Raw genomic sequence first — 18,295 nt, 5'->3', positions numbered from 1 at the left:
CGTCTTGCCGGGCTCGCAGATCAGATGAAGACCGTTCGCTCAGATTCCTGGCGCGTTGCATGCACCGCGGGGGTTCACTAAGACGGCATCAGAGGGAGTGACACCGGAAGAGGCCACCATGCTCCCCAAAACTGTCACAGGTGCGAACAGTTGAGTGGAGGAAAGGACCGCCGGAGACAGCAGGCAGTCTTATCGAGGTCCACGATATCTTTATGCTGCTCGAGACCCCCTCAACCTCGTCCCATCTTCTCAACTCACACCTCGCTAAGGAAACATGCAGTCTGTCTGCTCCTCGGGTCAACTAGTCGTGTGGCGCTATTCTACCCTCCCTCTTCCTTGCTTCGCGCCGCTTTCTTATCCGCTCTGATAGCGTGAAGAGGCAATGTATAGATCACAGGGAACAAATAGAACACGATCGTCTCCCTGGGTTGCCCATCTCGATTGTCTTGCTTTCTCCTGGTTCGCCTCATACCGTCTCATTCAAGCAATGCTAGTGGAGTGCATGGTGGACACGCTCCCCTGAACTTCCGAGCTCGTGGCTGCCGTGAAAGTGCCCTTCTCATTCCCCTCCGTTCTCGTGAGAGAGGTTGCACTCGGGGAAGTCAGGGGGAATGAAACACGGACACGCATTTTCCTGGCTTCCAAGAGGCACCGAGCCGTGCGTCCTCCACGGCTGCGCCACGACGACATGCGGCGAAGCTGCTTTCTTCCTCTCGATTCTGCCGTAGTATCGTGTCTTGCACACCTGCGTCATCAGTGAAGCAGGGCCCTGGCTTTTTTCTTCGTTCTCGGAGCCTTGCGCAGCTGGCACGCACAGACGCCGCGGCCCGTAGGTGTACAGCCGCCCGCTGACACAACGCAGCGCGCTAGAGGCTATCTCACAGCGGGATTTTTTCGTTTTCCTTGGATTTTTTCGCAAGCGTGAAGTGTAGCTTTTTTGATGATCTCCCGCGGCGTACACGTCGGCGGAAGCGCATGTGCTTCGGTGCGTTGAATTCATGCATACCTGTGGTAGAGCCGGGTGCTGCTTGACGTCGCCGTGCCTGTGTCTCGATTCCCTTCTACCGTTTTCGACGGTTTTTTCGGTTACAAACTGTTCTGCTAGGTCCATGCACGTTTCGCGCAACGCTGTGTCTCTCACGCCGCTTCGGTGAACTCCTGCGCCCTCTTGCACTTCCTTCCTCTGCAACCGACGAAACCGACGAAACGTACTCCCCGCTTCATCTTCTAGCTATCCCCCTGCCTGACACGTGCTGGCTTTCTCTCCTGTTTACTGCCTTTCTTTCGTAGTCGATCTTCACATACTCTGCTCCAGACCACACCGTGTGCGTCAGCGAGCATGCAAGATCAATTCAGCCACTGAACATACTGACCGCAGGGTTCCACAGGGAGTCACCTCTCCTGTGCCCTTCATTGGGGTTAGCGGTGTCTCGGTTTGCGTCGCGCGTCCTTCTGCGATTTAGCTTGATTGCCCAGGCTATGCGTACCTTTCTGTAGGCGCCTCGGTTCGAAATCCTCAGCGTCTTCTGGCTCATTCGTCGTCTCTGCTCGTCCTTTTCAGCTCTTCTGTGGTGGTGTCTTCTCTCCAGTTCCTACATCGTCCGCCTCTGCCTACTCAACCCCCCCCCCCCCCCCCCTCGCATCATCGCCATCTTTCCAGCCATGACAGTCCCTTCAGCGCCGGCGGCTGCGGCCGCCGCGCCTGCGCCGGTCTCTGCTCCCCCTGCGCCTCCGCCGTCTTCTGCGCCGGCGCCGCTGGTGCCTGCGGCTGCGGCGTCGCATCTTCAGGCGGCAGTCCGCCTGATTCAGGAGGCGCGGACGCTGCATCAGTCTCCCGCCTCTCAGGAGGGCTGTGCCGGTCTGGCGAGCGAGAATTCCAGTGCGCTCTTCGAAGACGCCCTGCCTCTGCGCATCAGCTACCTCTGCAACTCGGCGCTGAAGCACTTGGAGGCTTGTGGCCTGCCGTTTCACGGCGTGGAGGCGCGGGGAGTCGAACCCGGGCGTGTTTCGGTCCAAGGCGAGTCGCCCGACAAAGAGCCAAAGAGAGAGGTGCTCTTGTCGCCCAGAGACGCGTCGCGCGGGTGTCTCCTCGGCTTCCAGTCGCTCGTTCTGCTTGCCGAGGCGATGCGCAGTCTAGGCAAAGATCGAGAGGCTGTGGGCTGCTACACAGAGTCGTTCAACTGGATTTCAGAGGCCATGCCGATCCAGCAGCGGGCCCACGCGCTGTACCGCGCGGCGTCAGTCATGATGGATGTGCGCGGCAAACTCGAGCGACAGCGGCGAAGGAGAGAAGAAGAGCAAGCGCAGCTCGCCAGCGACAGGTCGTCCTTCTCCCGTCCAAGCAGCGCAGCCCTCTCGCAGAGCGAGAAGGGGAAGACAGGACGGAAGAAAAGATCTTTGGCTCCCAGTGCGGCTTCTTCGTTTCCCCCGCCTCAAGGGAGAGGAGCCCCGGCGTCGAGTGAATCTGCGAGGCAGGACCCGGGGGACGAAGAGGGACGCGAAGGCGGCAGCTGCGATCTGGAAGTCACGCAGCCTGTGAAAAAGAAGAACGAGAGACGAGAGCGCGCTGCATGCAGCCGTTTGCGTCTGGCTAGCGTGCTCTCGCCGCCCCAGAGGCCCACGTTGTTGTCGCTCACGGACGGGGAGAGCTTGCGGTATTGCCGCCGGGCTCTTGAGTATGTGCTTCTGCTTCAGCCTGACCACGCAGGCGCGAGTGCAAGGCTGGTCAAGGTTCTTCTGCTCCTCGGAGATTTCGGGGCTGCTGCGCAGGCCCTTAAGTACTCGCTCTCTCTCGGTTTAGGCTCGGAGACGGACCGGTGTGCCGCCAAAGTTCGGTGGCTGCTCAGAGCCCTCCAAGGCGCCGCCGCGCCAAACGGGGAGAAGGACGACGAGAGAGACGCGAAAGAGAACGCGAGCCGAGGCAACGCCGGTGAGCAGGAAAAGAGAGAGGGCGCAGTCGGCCCCATGCCTGGCGCAGTGGCAGGCGGCAGGGCGCTGGAAGCTGCCGGAGAGCTGGCGGGGCGAGAGAAGAGCGGCGAGGAAGAGGCGGAGAACTGCTTCCATACGCAGTTCCTCGAGCAGGAAAAAATGAGAATCCGTCGGCAACTCGAAGAACTACAGAAAGAAGACGCGACCTTGCTGGCTGGCATCCGCGGCTCTCCCCCCTCCGCCGCCATCGCTTTATCTCTTCCTCCCCTCCCTTCGCTGTCGTCTTCTGGCAAGGCGGACGCCGACGGGGCGCTCTCGCTGCTTGCCTTCCTCCATAGTCTCATTCTTGTCGTCGATGGCGCGATGAAACTCGACCAAGAGAATGAAGCTCCTGCTCCATCGTAAGTCCAACTGCAGTCTACGTGCTCAAGGCGGGCTGGAGTCTCTTCCGTTGCCTGAGTTGCACCGCACGCCCTTTGTGACGGCTGATGCTGTGCTTGCGCAAGAATCTTGCGTGCAGCGACACACACCTCTGCCGGTCTCGCGGCGAGAGACTCACTGAGTTAAAGAAAGCGCTCTTTCGGGCTTCCTGTGGTAAGACATGCGATCGCGAATGTCCACAGGTTTAATTTCGTTTTCGGTGCGTGTGCGTTTCTCTTCAGGCCTTCCGCATCTGTCGCAGTCTGCCGCATGGTTTCCATCTCGCGGTCGTCTTCAGCGCTTCCTGTGTCGAAGCACTTGGAGCGGAGTCTGCGCGAAGCGACGCGGCAGCTGGGGGATATTTTCTCGCCTTTTTTTGCGCGCGCTCGCAGCTCGTCGTGCTCCTCTCCGCCGTCTCGCGGCGGCTCGTCTTCGCCGAGCCCGTCGCCCTCGTGTCCGGGGCTGGGCCTCTCGGACTCGGCGTCTGCGAAGGAGCAACAAGGCCTTTCGGTGGAGGGCGCTTCAGCTGCGTCGCACGCGCGGCGGAAGAGGGATGCGCACGCCGTGAGTCGGGCGCAGCAACAGCAGAGACAGCTGCTTCTGTTGCAACAGCAGCAGCAGCGAAGTCGAAACCGTCTGCGCCAGGAAAAGCCGCGGCGTTTGAAGTTCCTCCACGAGTGCGACACGCCAGTCAGCCAGCTGCCCTTCGCCTTCTGGAAGGCCTTCGGCCGCCTCATGCGCGTGCCCCATACCCACGTGCCCTCGTGCACACCGTTCGCCTCGTACGAACACATGGACACCCTGGAGCAGGTTTGGGGCGACGCCTGGGCCCTGTCGCAGCTCAAGAGCTCCGGCCTCAGCTACAAGATTCTCCACGCGAACGCCACGGCTGCTGCCTTCGCCCTCGCGGGCAAGTCCTCTGAGAAGGGCGGCGACGGCAGATCTAAGTCGGGCGCGAAGCGAGACGGCCGGGGGTCTGGTGCCGCCGGCGGCAAGGCCAAGAAAGCCGACCAGAAGGCGCCGGAGGGCAGCGAGCGCGACGACGAGGAGAAGAAAGGCACTGACGACGAGCGGGCGCCGCAAACCGCGGCAGACCGGGAGGCCGCGGGCAGCGGAAACGGGACGAACGAGAAGGCCAGCGAGGCGGCAGCGGCTAGCCAGGAGGTCGAAAAGAGTGCACAGAGACCGCCCAACGCGTCACAGCAGGGCAGTGGAGGCAGGAGCGGAGGGAGCAGCGTGAAAACGAGCTCCGCGACTGCGGCTGCGCGAGGCGCGCTCCAGGGCGTTATTGCGGCGGCTACAGGCGTCGCCGGCGTAGCGGCCGGAGCCCCGTCGCTTCAGTGGGTGCTGTGGCAGCTGCAGAGTGCGATGGAAGGCGGAACGTAAGCACAAGATCCTCAAAGCGTGTGATACTCGTCGGCAGTCGCTCTGAATGCTTCGGTTCACAGACTTGTTTGTATCGCCAAGGGGAGGAGTATTCACGCATCTCGGCGGTGACAGCCCCGCGCTGCGTCGGATCAGCCTACGAGTGCGCGTGAAGCTTCTCGGTGATTGGCCGCGGAGGCGCCGCCTTATCAAAGACTGTCGTTCACGCTGGGTGTGGAAGCGGCGTTTGCGAGAGACCGCACAGAGCGTCGCACGGAGGGTCGCGTCTGAGATTTGTCGCCTGGCTCTTGCTTGATGTCCATGCGGACAGGTAGGTGCGAATCTACCTCTCGCGCCTCCCGTTGCCGCAGGCGCATGGCTTCGATTTTCTCTCGTGCGCGTCTTTCCAGGAATAACTACGCATGCGAGAACGGAGGTGACGCCACGCCGATTACGCGAGAGGACACCGACGTTTCGTCGCTGTGTGCGGAGGAGATGAGAGAGGAGAAGGCTGCGGGAGAGAGGAAGGAGCAAGAAGGCGACAATGAGCGACACGAGGCCGACGGATTGCTGCTCCTCTCCAGGCGCGTACAGAGGCGTGTGCTGGAAGCTGTCGAGGGCGCCCTCGGCGGCATGGACCAGGACGGAAAAACCAAGATGTTGCCGTTGCTGGTTGTGCTGGTTCGGGTGAGAAGACGACGAACGAGGGTTCAGCGTGCGGGCGACAGAGATGATGAGAAGAGCAGCAGTCTGGGAGAGCTAGGGGAGAGGCGCCAGTAGGAAGGACATACACTCCGGTGCACAGCGAAGGGCGGTACGCGAAAGAACATGGCAAGCGGAAGGAAGCTAAGAGCAACCCTTCCAGCGTCAGGCAGCCCTTTTTCGAATGTGATCTCTCTGTAGCGCTCCTTCATTCTCTGTGCTTTTTTGTTTCTATTTGCGTTGTGTTCTTCAGGTGATTGAGGCTCTCGTCTCCACTCGGTCTCTGTGGCAGCTGGCTCCCTACGGCCTCGGCCCTGCAGCCTTGACCGCGTCGCCCTGCCGTCTGTCGGTCTCTGCTTCTTCTTCCCTTACCCCAGTCGCTATGAGCTGCTTCTTGTCGGCCTTCGTCAGCGAGGGGACCCGTCGAGTCGCCGCGGCGTCGTCGTTCCTCTGCTCCCACTTTTCGGCGTGTCTTTCCGGCGTGGAAGACGCAGGCCCGGGCGGTCAAGAGGGGGAAAAGGACGGGCAAGCGCAGAGCGTCCTCGTTAAGGCGGAGGAACCCAGCAGCAAGGTCTTAGGAGCTGGCTCAGCTACGCTGCAAAGCGCGCGCGAGAAATCCTTTTGGTGGCGGCGGGAGCGCGCGACCCTCCAGCGCCTGCAAGTCGCCGGCGCGGAGCCTGCGGGCGCCGCCTGCACGGGACAGGCGGAGACAGTCTCCGCGGCGGTCGGAGAGACGGCGCGCGTGCTGCTGATCGAGTGGTATGGCGAGCGGAGACTTCCCAGGGCGGAGGGGGAGCTTGCGCCCTCCGTGTCTTCTCAGTTCCTTCAGATCGCGTCTTGCCTCCTTTCGGCAGCGGCAAGCGCTGCGCCTTACGCGTGCGACGGCGACGAGGGCCGAGAAGACGAGGGCCGAGAAGACGAGGGCAGCGCGCAGAAGAAAGATGCGGGCGCAGAATCTCCCGCGACGTCGCCGGTCTCGCCCCGGTCTGGCTCCGCTGTTGCCCGGCCGTTCAGCGCAAGCATTTTCCATCTCTCTCAGCTGAAAGACTTCTTGGAAGTCGCTGGCGAGTGTCTCTACACGGCAGCCGCCTGCCGCGAGATGCAAGACCGGGAGAACGGTTCGGCGCAAGAAAGCAGGGTGGGCGAAGAGGAAAACAAGGCCGCGGAGCGAGGGGCGGCTAAACAGGGGGTGGCTGCTGAGGAGCGCGTCCGCTTCTACCATCCCTTGAAGAAGCTGCTGGCCTGGCTCGCCCTCCTCCAGCGCCACCTCGCTGCTGCTGTTGCAGCAAGCTCGCAAACGAAGCCGGCGGAGGGATTTCTGTATTCTCTTCCGGGAGACTCCGGCGAGGGGGCGACAGGGGCCTTGGCAGCTGTCATGCTCCTTGCGGATCTCCGCGATGAAGACGAAGCGCCAGAGGAGGGCGAAGGCACTCAGCGCAGTGTAGACGGAGGAGAGGAGACAGCAGCCACAGGGGAGACGACCGCGGTCGAAGGCGTCAAAGAAAAGGCTCCGAAAGAAGAGAACGGAGGACGGGACACGCTGGCGGGGCCCCTTCCGCCTCTCCACGTACTCAGGAGGAAGGCTGTCGCGGCTGCTGTCGCCGAAGGGATGGATCTCGAGCTCCTAGAGTCGCTGTTGGGTGCAGTCGCATCCCCTTCGTTCGCTCGCCTTGTCTCCTCTCGTGCGAAGGACAGCGACAAGAAGAACGGCGAAGACAAAGACCAAGAGGCGACCGGTGAGGACGGAAACGCGGGGAAGCAGACGGCCGCTCTGTCTTCTTCCTCCTCGACTTCTGCCTCGCCCCCCGGGGCCGAGGGAGAGGCAGGAGACCGCAGTGGAGATCGGGAGGAGACAGACGGCGACGCTGAGGCGAAGAGGGCCTGTTTGTCGGTTCCGTCTTGCCATTCCTCTCTTCAGCGCTCGCGGGCCTGCATTCTGGAGGCACTCATGGACACGCTGAGGGAAGAAGAGAGTCAGCTCGTCGCACTCTCTCTGCGGCTTCATGAACAGGCCCGCGTGCACGCGGCAGAGGAGACAACCGCGGCGATCGGTGCAGCTGCGACTCCTGCGCAAGGAGGAGTGGTCGGGGGCGAGAGAGAGGAAGACGGATCTCCAGTGGCTGACAGTGGGAGGGAGATTCTTTCTTCCGATCTCCAGGCGGATATCCTCTTCTTTCTCCACTCGACTGTTCCGTTCCTTTCTCACATCACTCGCCAGCTGGCTGCGCTCAGCGCTTCGTCTCTGTCTCTGTCTCCATCTCGCTCGGTGTTTGCGGCTGCAGACCCCAAGAAGGGCAGCCGAGACGAGGGACAGGGAGGGAGTGCGGCGGTGGTGCCGCTTCTCGTTTGTGTTAGTCCGGTTCTGGAAAGCTTTTTCCTTCGGCTCACGTCCCTGTTTGGCGACCTATTTTCACTCTTGGCTCTGACTGCGAGCCGCAGCCTTGACGCACCCCTCGTCTCCTCGCTGGGCGCCGCGCTTGACCCAGGATTTTCGATGGAGGGGATTCGACGCGAGCGCTACGGCGTCCACGACAAGTTCCTCGCGGCTCTCTGTTCGTCGCTGCCCGTCTTTCTCTCCTCCCTCGGCGCCTTCCGCCGCCACTCGCTCGGCGCCGCCCAACGCGAAGCCTCTCCCCGCACCTGCTTCGACGGCAGTGCCTGGTGGAGCCCTCCCTTGGGCGGCGGGCGCGAGGCCGGAGACAGGGCCCCCGCGGAGACAGGCCAGGGGGCAGAGCTAGGCGCAGGCGCGGAAGCGAGCGCCGGAGACATAGGACAAGATGCGGCGAGTGGCGTGGCTCCGGACAAATGTGAGGCCGCTTCGCGAGACGACCGACCGGGAGTCTCGTCTTCTGCAGACAACCGCCGCTTGCCTAATCTCACTTCGCAGCAAGTTCTGCCGAGTTTCGACACTCCGTTCTGCCTGTGGGGTGTTGCGGTGCCCTCGAGCGTGTCAACCGCCGAATGGCTGATTCGGGGCCGTGAAATCGCTCAGGCGGAAGAGGCGGAAGATGACGACGGCGCGTTTTATCGTCTGCTTCATTCGCCTCCCCTTTCGCGTGCGCCGTCTACGTCTCCGCTGTCTGGCGACCTGCCGTCGCCTTCCAAGACGCCTTCCAAGGGGTCTGGCTCCTCGGCGAAGGCCTCTTCTTCAGCTTCTCCCCCCCATGCGCTTTACGCTGCGTCCGGCGCCTCCTCTCCGACGGGGGGGACTCCGCCGATGACGCCTGACGGCTGCTACCTGCACACCTCGGCGGCGCGGCTCTGCGTCGCGCTGGCGGCCTTCACGCTCGTTGAGATGGTAGCCGTGGCAACTTTCTGTGCGGCGTGCTCCTCGTTCCTTGAGAAGAAGAAGCTGCCGTCGCTCCCGGTGGTCGCTGGCCCTGTGGCGGTCACGGCCGGCGGCGGCGCAGGAGGCGCGGGCGCAGTTTTCGCGGCCGGGGCTGCGCTGGTGAACATCGCCCGCAAACGCGGACAGGCGTGGCGGGACTTCTGCTTCAGCGGTCAACTCGTCCGCTGGACGCTGCATGCGCTGCTCTACTTGGCGTCTGCGCCGCTGGAGGCCTCTGCGGCGGCGAGCCACCATAGGGGATCGGCGAAGTGCTCCGCTTCCGGCGTGGGAGACACGCGAGAGCGGAAGCGAAAGCGAGACAGCGCCGGAGTCGAGGGGACGGGCGACCGCCCCAGCGGCGAACGCGGCGGTGCAGTGGAACCCCAGTGGAGCGCGGTGCAAGCTGCGGAGGACGCGGCCGCAGACGAGGAAGCTCTGTTGTGGCAACTCCATCCCTTGACCTCGGTCTTGTCTGTGAGGGAGGAGGAGGACGGCTGTGTGTCTTTCTTCCTTGATGGTGAGGCCTCTGGAGATTCGCAGCAGGGGACCGAGCCCACGCTGGCGGTCGACGGCGCGTCCCTTGGCGGGAGCTCGCGGGTCGAGGCCTCCGCAGAGGCGGCGCTCACGTCGTCTTCGGCGAGCGCTCTGGGCTCGCCTTCAGCGGCTTCGCCTCCGCCGCAGTCGCCATCCGCGTCGGCCTCTTCCTCGTCCGCAATCTCGCTCCTGGGCGCGCTTGGCGAAGTGCTTGGTCGCAACGAGGAACGCGGCGCGCTGGACGGAGGTGAGTACGCGTCGCGTCTGGCTGAAGTCATTCGCCTCTCTCTGGAGGCGGAAATGGTGGTGAGGGAGCTCGCCGGCGGCGCCGGCAGTTCGCAGCTCGACGGCCTGCCGGGCTTCGCAGGGTCGCCCTTCGCGGGGGCTGCGGCCTCGTCTGCTGGAGGAGGCGCGGGTGCCGCGGCGGCGAACAAGCTCAACGCTGGTGCGCTCCTCTTGATGGGGGAAGGCAAAGTGAAAAAGGGAGAACGAGGCGAAAGGGCTGCGCGCGCGGCCTCCGCCGCCCCTGCGGCCATCGTCATGCTGCCGGAGTGGCTCACCTCCGCCTACCGACAGGAAGAAGAACTCCCTTGGGAGAGGAAAATCGAAGAAATCTGGATCAAGGGCAACCCGCAACTCAACGCTTACCCGGTAAGATGGGGACGCGGAAGCCCGAGCACAGGCTGCAGCTGAGAATTTGAATGTTTATATGGGTATTTTCCTCTGCAGCGGGAGAGTCGCCGTCGCTCTCCAGATGCGTATCCGTATGTCCAAGAATGTTCTCTTCTATATGTTTACATCTGTTCAGCGCGCGTTCCGCAGGCTAAGTCTCGTTCACATCGATTTTTGCAATCGTCTTTGGGTTTGGGTTCTCCACCTCCTCTGCTTTCTGCCTAAAAGGCAGTGTGTCGGTTTTTTTGGTTTGTTTTGTGCGCAGAGGCCGCCCTTCGCGGGACGATCGTCTACGACCATCTTTGGAGGCGTGGAGACCGGCCTCGGCGGCACGAAGAGACAGCTGCCTGGCCTCGAGCTGTATCTGCCGCCCGGGATGTGTACGTCGTCTCTGCCGCTGGCAGCTTTGCAGGTGGCGCTGCGCGCGGTTCGCCCGTCTCCTGTCCGCGGTTTTGAACGCGAAATTCTGGTTCTTGCGGCCTCCTCGTCGTCTCCCTCCGCTTTGTCTTCTGCTCGCGCGTCGTCCTCCCTCTCGACGCGCCCTGACGCAGAGGCTGCGCGCGCGGCGGTGCGCGCCGCGCTGAGTACTGCGGAGGCGTGCGAGGGCGGGGAGGAAGACGAGAGCGACATGGCTGAGGAAGAAGTCGCCGAGCGCCGGCAGGCCAGGGAGAAGCGGAGAGAGTCGATTGAGCGAGCCGGTGCACGTCTCGCCCCGTTCGCGACCATGTCTGGGAGCAACGCCTTCCTCGTGGTGCCCCTTACCGCGCGACTCCTTCAGCTGCACATGTGCGCGACGTCGCAGCGTCAGATCGAGTTGTCGCTCGTGTCTGCCAGCAGTGCTCCCCGTCGCGAGGAGGAGCACGTGGGACCGAGCGACGCGGAGCAGGCAGTGGATGCCCGTCTGGAGGGCGACAGTGAGAAGCCGTCCGAGCCGGCAGACAACGTGGAGATCCTGTACGGCTCCAGAGACGCGCCTGCCTCCTTCTGCTGGTGCGCCAGCGAAGTCCCCGATAGGCTGGGAGACCTGGCGCACTCCATCGCTTGCTGCTACTTCCTCGTCTATGGTCAGCCTGTGCTCCCTCGCCCCACGCCGCCTCTTGACAAGCTCGTGCTGAAGACAACCAAAGAACAAACCAGAAGCAACTTCTTAGAGATCTCGCTGCCTGCCGCCATCCTCGGCGTGTACGTACATCGCGCGGTGCAAAAGTGCGGGCCTTGGGCCACTGAACTCCTGTCGAAGGAAAAGGTAAGCAGTGGCGGGCGAAGCGAGGCTGGCTGGAGCGGAAGGCTTCCTCCCGCGTCGGTCTGTTTCGTTCTGACCTCCGCGGAAGCTACCAAAGATCACAGGGTGTTTTCCCGTTTCGCTTCGTGGATCGTCTCTTTTTATTCCTTCTCCTCTTTGGCTTGCGCCTCCTTTGCCCTGTCGTGCTTGCTCACATGGCTCAGTCGTCTGTCCTCATCCTCTCTGGAGTTGTATGTCACTCGCTCGTTTCGCCTGGGCTGCTTTTTTCCACGTCTCCCGCGCGTGAAGCGTTTCCCCTTGGGACCTGCACTCGCCGCCTCCCGCGCCTCCGTCGACACTGCTGCCTGCCCTCGTTCGCGTTGACCTCTTCAATGGTCGCCTGCCTTGTGCTGCGTCTTCCATCCTTTCCTCGGTGCGTCTTTTCTCCTTCTCTTTGCAGGACTTGTCTATTTCCACGTGCTTGTTTCCTTCGCGCGAGACGCGCGAGTTCGGCCGCAGCGTGGTAGCTTTCTCCGACGCACTCGTTTTCAACTCCGCGACGCCGCCGGATATCTCGATGCCCCCCTGCGTGCCGGCGTTCCTCCGGCCGCGCCCGCCCACGGCGCAGCCTCCGCCGGGGCCGTATCCGCCGGGGCTCTCGTTTTCTCTCTTCTGGGCCTACGCGCTGGACTCCCTGGTGCTCCCCGACTTCTTGCGTCTCTTTTTGCTGCTCGTCGTCCAGCAGCACCAGCTGCAGCAGAGTCTCCAGGTGCCGATTCCGATGCAGCAGCTCCTCCAGCAGCAGACCGACCTCCTCGCCTCCTCGTCGCCATTCGGGGCCCCTATCTCGTCCTCGGTCGCGCGCCTCTTCCCCCTCCCATCGCTGCGCTCGGTGTGCAACCTCGAGCGGCTGGACGAGGCCCCTCTCACCGCATCCCAGCGCGGCGCAGAGGACCTGGACGAAGCCGCAGACGGCGGACAAGGCGAGAGGGCGGCGCAAGAAAACTGGCAGAGAGTGGCAATGATTCGAAAGAAAATCCAGAAAAATAAACGCACACTCGGAGCCGCGTCGGCCGCCGTCGCTGCGGCGGAAAGCCTGTTCTTCGATCGCGTGCAAGGAGGAGGCGCCGCGGCGCTCCGCGGCAGCGACGCGTGCGAGGGCGGCGGAGAAGGGAGTCGCGCAGAGACCGAGCGCGAAGACGAAGAGCTCCAGGTGCTGCAGAAGGCGAGCGCGGAAGGCTCGCAGATATTTATTTCCCTCGAAAACGAAGAGAAGTTCCTCTCCGTTGCGCCTCTGACTGCGCTCTCGCCGTACGAACAAAACATTTCTCGCCTTCAGCTGTACCAGCTTCTCCTTCTCCTGCACTTGCTTCCGCCCAGCAAACAGCAACGCCTCCTCCGCACGCACATGACCGACGAAAGCCAGCGCGAGGCTGTTCTCGCCTCCGTCTCTCACGCCGGCCTCGCGGGTTCGGACTCTGCTTTGTCTGTCGCGGCGGCGCGTCTCTTTTGCAGTACCTCCTCTGTGGCGGCTGGGAGCGGCGACGCCCGCACGGCAGCCAGCCGTCTGTCGCTCCCCGCACTGCTGTCTTTGTCGCGGCACTTGGCGCGCGCGGCATTGGAGGCGGTGGAGGCGAAGCCGCTCCACGGCATCGCTCCCAGTCTCCGCGGCTTCTCTCTCCACCTTCTGCAGCTGCTGCAGCAGGCCCAGCGGGCGGCGGTGAGCGAGCCAGAGGCCCTAGAGCGCGCGGGTTTCGCTGTGCGAGCGGCGGCCTGCGCGCCGCACAACCCCACGCTGTGGATGGCTGTAGCGTCGCTCCTCGTCGAGCTGCTGCTGCTCCTGCTCGACCGGTTCTGCGCCGCAGGACGCGGAGGAGGAGACAGCGGCGTCCTGGGGCAATGTGGGAGCGAGGCGGAGGAGACTGCGCGCTGGATTCGGCAGATCTTCTCGCCTCGAGCCCCCGGGCAGGCGTCCGCAGCAGGCGCCGGCGGCCTCGGCGCTTGTCTCGCTCTCGCATCCCGAGGCCCTAGTGGCAGTCCGGCGTACGCCCTGGCGCGAGGCGTCAGCGGCGGAGCAACGGGGTCTCCAGGGCCCCAGGCGCCGCGCGGGGGGGGCTGGAAGAAAGCAGACAAGAGTGGACGAGGCGCGCTCGCTGCGGGCGAGGGCGAGCGCATGCTGTCGTCGTCGCTTGCGACGTCGGTCTCGATTGCGTCTCTGTGGAATCGCATGGGATGCGTGGGCGACCGAGCCGCGCCAAACGAAGAGACATTGCTTCAGCTGTTTGCGCACACTGCGCTCGTCGTAAACTTGTGCGGAGAGATTTGGCTAGCGGCCTTGCGGTGCTTTTACCCCCGCCTGTGCGCGAGCTCGTTGGCCGCCAGACCCTCCGCGGAAGTCCGCGGGAGAGCGGATGGCAGCGAGAGAGAGGCGAAACGCGTCAGGAAGAGCGAAGGAGACGCTGCGAGCGGCGAGGCGGAGGCGGTCTGGGAGCGCCTCAAGGCGAAGAAGCTTCCGGACGCGTGGTGGATACAGACGTGCTGCAGCGGCAAGAAGATCGAAGACCCGTGCGACTTGCAGTGGCGGTTCCTTGCCGCCCGTCTGGACTCCCTGCTTCTTTTGTTTCTTCTGTGGAAACAGTTCCGGCGTACTTCCTCTTCGTCAGAGAAAACCTTCTACCCCAGCGTCGCGGCGGAGATGCACCGGCGGCGGTGGATGTCCGTCGGCGCAGAGAGCGAAGTGCTGTTTGCGAAAGCTGTGTTGGGAGGCAGAGGCGAGGGTCTGAGTGCGCGTCAAAAAGAGATTCTGGCGGCGCTCGGCGGTTCGTGCTCCGCGGAGGGAGACGAAGCGAAAGTGTCCTTTCTCGCTTTTCCAGATTCATGTTTCGAGAGTGGTCGGCCAGACGAGCGCAAGAACGAAGAGAAGGTGCTGCAGGACAGCCTTCTCGTCTTCGCGGCGCGGCATCCAGCGACCTTATCGGCTGGGTCAGACGGCAACGAGGAAGTCATGGAGGCGACGGGCGTGAGCGAGGCGACCGTCGACGACGTGCAGAGACTGAAGAGCTTCATTCTGGAGACCAGTCGGCTCTTGCGCTTCGTCTTCAACCCCTCAGACCTTGCTCTTGCAGTCTCGCCGTCGCTGTGTCTGGGCGAGGAGGAAGAAGTGGAAGGGAGGCCCTCGAACGTGGCGCCGGCTGACCTCTGGAGCTGGGCGCTCGTAGCTCCTCTGGAGAGATGCAAGTCGTGGGTTGATGCGGAGACTTTCCTCTGGCCGCTCCCTCTGATGCGCTCCAAGTGGCTCGTCCGCCTCGGCCTGTGGGGTCTGCGTCTCCCTGCGGGGCCTGCGCAGGCCGCGGGCCCCGCAGAGACACGCGGAGACGGCGACCAGTCCGCCACAGCGCCGTCCAGTGCTGTCTCGTCCGTGTTAGACGTAATTGAGGCGGCGCGAGCCGTCGGTTGCGAGGCGGCGAGCGCCGTCGCGGCGGCGCTGCGAGAAGGAGGAGACACGCCAAGCGAGCGCGAGCAGACAGCGCAGGAAGGCGCCTGCGTGGGCGACGGAGCAGAGAAAGGCACTGTGGACAGGAAGGACGCAGGCGCACCCTGCTTCTCCACTGCGCTTTTCAGCTCCGCCTTGTGCGACGCCGTCGACGCACTGATGATCTCCTGCGTTCAGGCCTTCGGCGCTGAGCCAATGCTAGAGCCCCACGCGCAGGCATCCGGCGAAGAAAACAAGAAAAAGGAGACTACACCGAGTAAGGGCAAGCGCCCTCAAGGCAGCGAGCCCCCTTCGCCTGCATCCACGGGCGCCGGGGAGGCCGCGCCGGGCGACGAAGTCGTCATGCTGTCTTCTCCGGGTAGCGAGTGCAAGGTGGAGGAAACCGAGGAGCTTGAGAGACGGACTGAGATCGACGGAGGTGGTGCTCTTCGCATTGGAGAGAAGGATATCAAATTTGTCTCCTCTCGCGTGTCGCTCTCGCTCTTCTACGCGTCGTTGGGGGATATGGAGGAGCTCGTCGAGGCTGACGGAGACGTGCTGCCGCTTGCCATGCCGCTTCACCATCTGCACTCGCTGCGCCTTAAGATTCTCGTTCTCTCGCGCGGGGCGCTGTGGCGTCTCGCCGCGCTCTTCCCGTGGCGCAGCGCCGAAAAGCCTCACGACAAGGGCGGCAAGAGAGAAAGCAAAGGGGCTGCGGGGTCAAGCCAAAAGGCTGAGGGCGAACAGCAAGACACCGACGCGCAGCAAGCGGACGCGAGCCCGCCGCTGACTCTCGCGTCGGTCGCCAAGAAGAGAGACGAGCTACTTCACCGTTGGCTGGCTGGCGAGCGCGAGGGCGAGGTCGTGAGTGAGTTCCAGCGCCTGAGGCGCGGCGCATCAGGGCTGTGTTCGAACGGCGCAGAAGCGGCAGGCCCGCGAGATGCGGAAGAGTTTGAGCTCATCAAGCCGTTCCAGTGTCCTGCTGACGTCGTCGCCGACTGCATCGAGGCGCTTCAGTACCTGGCTCTTAAGAGGTAAGTCAAAAGAGGAGAGCGGAGTACACCAGGAGGGTCTGCCAGGCTTCTATCCTGAAGCTCCTCGTTCGGCTCTCTTTCTCTGTTGTGCACGTTTTCAGTTCTTGTCTTTCCTGTCCTGCGTGTTTTCCTCAGTCGTCAAGCGGGTCTGTGGACATCTATTCCTCGGCTGCATTTGGTGAACGCGAGTCTGGCTTCTGGGCAGCCTACGCTGGCGCTGCGTCATCTTCGCCAGCTCTTTTCGCGCGGCGCCACGAAGCTCCTGCCCCCCGACGCGTGGCTCAGCAATCACTACCAGGCTCTGAAGCAGCGCAGACCGGCGTACGAGAAATCAAAGTGCCGGCTGTTCCACGCCACTGCGGACACGGTCCGCCTGCTGACACACGCTGTTTTGCAGCGAACGGAGAAGACGAAGGAAGACCAACTCGCAGCCATTCGGAACGAAGAAGCGGAGAAGAGCTACAACGACCAGCAAGCGATGCAGAACCCAGCATCGAATGCGTCGGCTGAGCCTGGCAGCGTCACTTCCTCCGGCGAGGGCGAGAAGAAAGACGAGGAGAAGAAGAAGCTCGCGACCCCGCAGGAGGTTGCTGGAGAGGGGTGGATTTTCGGAGGTCTCGAGAAAGTCGAGCACCTGGATGATTTAGTCCAGGGCGTGAAGTTCCTTGTTGAGCAGCTGGATGTCCAGACGAAACTGCTTCGGCGACTGCAGATGCACGAACTGGGGACCTACCTGCAACTCGCTTTCTTCCAAGACCCGTCTCCGCAGAACACCAAGCCGGGTACCCCGTTCTACACTCTGCAGGCGCAAGCTGCGCAGCTCTATCAGTCTTCGAATGCCGGGTTTTCCGCCGCGGAAGGACGAGCCGAGAAGGGGGCCGCGGGAGGGAGCGGCGGCGGGTCCGCTGGGGGAGACCGCGCGAGTGCGCAGAGCGCCGCAAACTTCTGGTTCCTCGTAGGCAACCTGGGTGGAGGCGCCGGAGGATCAGGATGGCAGAGCGGAGGGCTGCAGAGCACGATTACAGACGAAGACGGCCAGCAGGCCAACAAGCGCATGCAGCGGGAAGTCGTGAAGATTCTGCTAAAGGGCGCGATCGACGTGTATGACAACCTCGTCACCTACTGCCCCGATGTGCTGGACATGAGAGAAATGCATCGAGCTATCACACAGCTGTTCCCCGACGTGGGCGTCCCAGCTGTCGAACCCCAGAATACGTACGTGGCCGCCACAGCGAGCTTGGATGGTCGCCTTCTGCGGCTTCTGAGAGACGCGGTCACTTGTCTGCGGAATGTTTCGCCGAGCCCCGTGTCTGACTTGCTCAAGCAGGTGAAGCAGCTCATCCGACAAAAGGCAGCAGGGGGCAAGGCGGAGGGAACGGGCGCGAGGGGAGCGGAGGAGTCAACTGTCGGCGTTGGCGCGCCAGTCTCTCAGCCGGATGGACCCGCGGGGGAAGCAGGGCTTGTTCGGGAAGACCAAGCCGATACAGACCTCGAGCAGATGACTGAGAAACTGGAGAACCTTTTTGTCTCCGCGTGCCGAAAGCTCCTGTACTACAACCCTCCGTCTCCATCCCCTCCGGAGGAGTCCGCACCAACCTCCGCTGCAGGGGACGGTTCCCAGATCCTCCAGCCTCCCGCGCCGCCTGCGGTTGCTGTGATGCGTCTGAGTCTCGGGTTGCCAGTCCAGTGCGGCATGGAGGTTCAGGAGATTGTGCGAGTAAAGGAGGCGCTGCTCGCGTACGCGAAAGCGACGCGGGCGGGCGCGCCTTCCATCGAGTTGTTCCTCAAGTCAGGTCGTGTCACAGCGGCGCCTGGCGGGAGAGGCGGCAAGGCGGCGGCGCAGGGTGGCGGAGACACTGGGAAGAAAGAGAGAGGACGCGGAGGACGTGGAGCTGGCGGGGGAGCAGCTCAATCCCGCGTGGGCGGTGCGAGCGCAGGTGGTGGAAACGCAGACGCCAATAAAGTTGAGGGCGCTGCCCCAAAGGGTGCAGAGACTCCCATGATGGCGTCCCAGAGCCAGAAGAGGGCAGCCGGCAGTAAGGAGGCGGGAGCGGAAGCAAAGGAGAAAGCTGGAGGAGAGAGAAAGAGGAGAAAGAATGAAGACGCAGTGGCAACGGGAGCGCAGAACAAGACGCCGGCGAACGAACCAGAGAATCTGCCCGCAGGCGGGGAAGGCCCTGATGGCGGCGTCGGAGCAGCGAGCCCAGCGCCAGGGGTCGAATGCATCATTGAACTTGACTAAGTGGATTATGGCGGTAGAGGAGTGCGTCTAGGTCCTCTTATGGTTTGGCTTTAAATTCGTGAGCCGCACACACCGCGTATATCTGGTGCATGCAGATGTAGTATTGTGACGCTCAACTGCCTTGACGGAGGGTATGTGCTCTTCTGTGCCTGCCTTGTTCTGTTTTCTGGTGTCCTCTCCTTTTCCACTGTGTGGCAACAAAGCTGGCAAAAGTAACGGTCGGCAGGCTGTAGTGGAGATGATTGAGGCGCACAGTCTCCAGCAAGTCTACCAACAGACATATTCTTGGTGTGACGACTTCGCACAAACGGGAAACCAATCCGTACCGGCAACAACCTTCCAGCAGACTGGGCGTGGTGTTACACATCCAGCGCAG

At 63.0% G+C, this 18,295-nt stretch overlaps 1 protein-coding gene across 1 annotated transcript; it reads left to right on the top strand.

Annotated features, from left to right (window-relative positions):
- Positions 1-1,662: 1,662 nt before the first annotated feature.
- On the top strand, positions 1,663-17,919 carry BESB_047410 (uncharacterized protein; the record flags this gene model as incomplete). Its single annotated transcript, XM_029363192.1, has 7 exons — positions 1,663-3,329; positions 3,591-4,730; positions 5,124-5,400; positions 5,669-9,928; positions 10,215-11,195; positions 11,632-15,677; positions 15,813-17,919. The coding sequence occupies 7 exons, from the start codon at positions 1,663-1,665 to the stop codon at positions 17,917-17,919; spliced, it is 14,478 nt and encodes a 4,825-aa protein (XP_029220558.1).
- Between the last annotated feature and the right edge of the window lie 376 nt (positions 17,920-18,295).

Source organism: Besnoitia besnoiti, chromosome III, assembly GCF_002563875.1.
Source record: "Besnoitia besnoiti strain Bb-Ger1 chromosome III, whole genome shotgun sequence".
Lineage (NCBI taxonomy): Eukaryota > Apicomplexa > Conoidasida > Eucoccidiorida > Sarcocystidae > Besnoitia > Besnoitia besnoiti.
The sequence above is the reverse complement of the archived record's forward strand: the minus strand, read 5'-3'. Positions and strand labels throughout refer to the sequence as shown.